Here is a 3,039-nt window from a genome sequence, read left to right on the forward strand (position 1 = left end):
TTTTTCACTTAATTAGCTGCATGTTTACAATGAGATTAGAGCCCCGCAGCTATCACTAACCCATCACAGCGAGTGGCCCATCTGATTAAGGACTAATTTATTTAAAACGATCATTTACTGCTATTGGCACTTTCATCAACCAATCACTTTGTCAGGACTACAGCACCACCCGGCCAGAAGCCGCTGATTGGCTGAAAGTTTCGCCCCCTTGTAAAGTTTTGCAACCTTTACTACAGTTCCATGCTACTCTGACCCTTTAGTTGTGGAAGTTGCTTAGTTTGGTAAAGGATCACTTTCTCCAGAGTTGAAACTTTTTATGCCTTTTTATTGCTCATCATGATGTCTTCGCCACAAGGCTTAACATTGAAGGATAATAGTGTCTCTGACCCAGAGATCCAAAGGGTTACTGAAACTGCTTTGAACGATCACAAAGTGCAAGTGTCGAGTCTCCCCTTCAGTGTCGAAGCGTTGATGTCCGATCGGAAGCCGCACCGAGGAGGTCTTTTACCTCCTATGGACGGAGAAGGCGGCAGCACTTCGCAAAAGCTTCCCTCCAAGTCAGTGACTAGGGAATCGCAGAGTCCCATCGACTCGCCCTGCTCACTGGAAGGTTTTATTAAAACTTACGACAGTTCACCAGTGAAATCTGAAAACTGCAAAGAAGAAGATTGTGTGCCGTGGGTCAAAAATTCAAGTTATTCGCCGCCTCCAAATAGTGAGTTTGCTTCAAATTAAAATGTGTCTGCTTGATCCATGCCGTTTGTATATTTATTTCACATATAAATGTTTCGAAATATGTGATGTTTTCGAAATCAAAGGTAAACCATGCATTCTCCAGTCGAGATGAGCAGACTATGATTTAAAATATTAGAAAGTTGTTGCTTCAGTTACTTACATCTTTCAATAATAGTGGTGATTCCTCTGACTGTAGAACTTAGTGATGCTATAAGCACCAATTCTTTACTTTCAAAATGGTTGGACTGCCGACTGCTGTAACTAAACGTGCTTATGGCCAATTAAACATTGAAATCAATGTGTAGGCAATGTTAGTTAATGTGAAAAATTCGTTCAGAATGCTCCCAATATCAACAATGCTATGAAAAAAGTCACACACTGGTGACTGCATTTTAACATTGGATTGGAGGGATAGCTGTCAACTTTTGCAAAATAATAGAACATTTATAATTAAGCAAACCATAGATGGTTCAATCCTATCATAATTAGGTAAAGATTCTGCACAGTGTTTTTCTAGGAAAGATTAAAGATGTTGCGGATGGAAAGTATTTAATGCTAATTATTACTGTTGATAACATACTTTTAACAAATGCTATCAGTTTATAACTACACTATGGACATAAAATATTGATCAGTCCTTCATTCATTTTTACTAGGACATTTGAGCCCCACTTCTTGCACACTGAGAAAGCACAAAACCAACAGGAAACCCAGGACGCCCTTCACCACCTCACAGCTCCTGGCTCTGGAGCGCAAATTCCGGCAGAAACAGTACCTGTCCATCGCGGAGAGAGCAGAGTTCTCCAGCTCCCTCAACCTCACAGAAACCCAGGTTAAAATCTGGTTTCAAAATCGCAGGGCCAAAGCAAAGAGACTGCAAGAGGCCGAACTGGAAAAGTTCAAAATGGCAGCGAAGCCTATGCTACCCCCGGGGTTGAGTCTGACTTTTCCCATGAATTCCCCAATGCACAGTGCTTCACTTTACGGACATACTTATCCTTTCCATAGACCTGTGCTCCCAGTCCCCCCTGTAGGACTTTATGCCACTCCTATCGGATACAGCATGTACCATTTATCTTGAAAAAAAGTTATAGAAGACTCAAAACTTTCAAATACATTTGAAACGATGCCAACGCTTTTAACATTGTTTTGATCGCTGTCCCTTTGAAAGGGATATTATGTACTATTTTATATATATATGGAGATTTATTATTTCTTATACCTTATATTTGTGAATAAATTAAAATAATTGTTGAATATTACGTTATACTGGTCCATCTAGTTTTCATTATTCCATCCCTGGTATAGAAAATAAACATAAGTGCACCTGAAAACACACACGGGGTTAAGGCGTTAAAAGGTATCTACCGAAAAGCTGATTGCTGTTATTTATGCTTACATAACTAGATTGGAGACAAAATTATTTCAAGGTAAACCATGTGGGTGCTTAACTTATTGCACTCTTGTTAAAATAAAACATGATAAATGCCAATTATTCTGTACAGAAGGTTCGCCTAGCAATCGAGTTTATTAAATATTTAAGGTCTGGTACCTTGGTATTACCATTCTAGTGCTTTCCCCCAAACTCTTGGTAAACTTCAAGTGTCGTTTTACTTGCGTGACAAGCGAAAGAAACAACATTATGTATTAGCTGTTGTCAAGTTGAAAATAATGTCATTTCCCCTAGTTGACATCTATGTTTCAATATGATATAGTGCAGGGTTTAGCATTTCAAAGTTGTCTTGATTCAAATGTTAGTCGAATCTGGCTAGATTAATGAAGCAGATAGTTAACATAATGAAAACCTGATGAGATCACATCTTGGATACTGTTTCGCAATGCGCCTAAGTGGACATACATATTACTCTTGAACTTGTAATTCTAACCTGTACAATCTTTTCAACGTTTACCTTCGATCGAAAAATAGTTTATAGTTAGTCAAAGTAAATATGGAGCTGAATAATTATTTAAATCCGTTTCATTTTACATGTAATTTAACTTCAGGTGCACATAGTAAATTATGTTTTTCTAACTGTCAGATTTCAACTCTGTATCTGCCACATGAGATCTTTTCCATCCTATCCGTTAGTTCAAAATTAATACTTCTATTTTCTCAGTCCATTAATCACAAAAAGAGGGATGATTCTCTCTAGGCATTTTAGTTATCAAGGTCAGATTTTAATGTAGTACTGCAAACAATCAATACATCTGGTCTTTCAGAATATTCCGGCCTTTATTTTGGAGCTTATACTGCATTATAATAGGTAATTTTATTATATTTTATGGGACCATCAATACAGTTTA

At 37.7% G+C, this 3,039-nt stretch overlaps 1 protein-coding gene across 1 annotated transcript; it reads left to right on the forward strand.

Moving 5' to 3' along the window:
• The first annotated feature begins 336 nt into the window (after positions 1-336).
• On the forward strand, positions 337-1,816 carry LOC137375584 (homeobox protein MSX-2). The gene is made up of 2 exons (XM_068042945.1): positions 337-715; positions 1,392-1,816. Exons 1-2 carry the CDS (start codon positions 337-339, stop codon positions 1,814-1,816), a joined length of 804 nt encoding a protein of 267 aa, XP_067899046.1.
• The last annotated feature ends 1,223 nt before the right edge of the window (positions 1,817-3,039 follow it).

Source organism: Heterodontus francisci, chromosome 12 (assembly GCF_036365525.1).
Source record: "Heterodontus francisci isolate sHetFra1 chromosome 12, sHetFra1.hap1, whole genome shotgun sequence".
NCBI classification, from domain to species: domain Eukaryota; kingdom Metazoa; phylum Chordata; class Chondrichthyes; order Heterodontiformes; family Heterodontidae; genus Heterodontus; species Heterodontus francisci.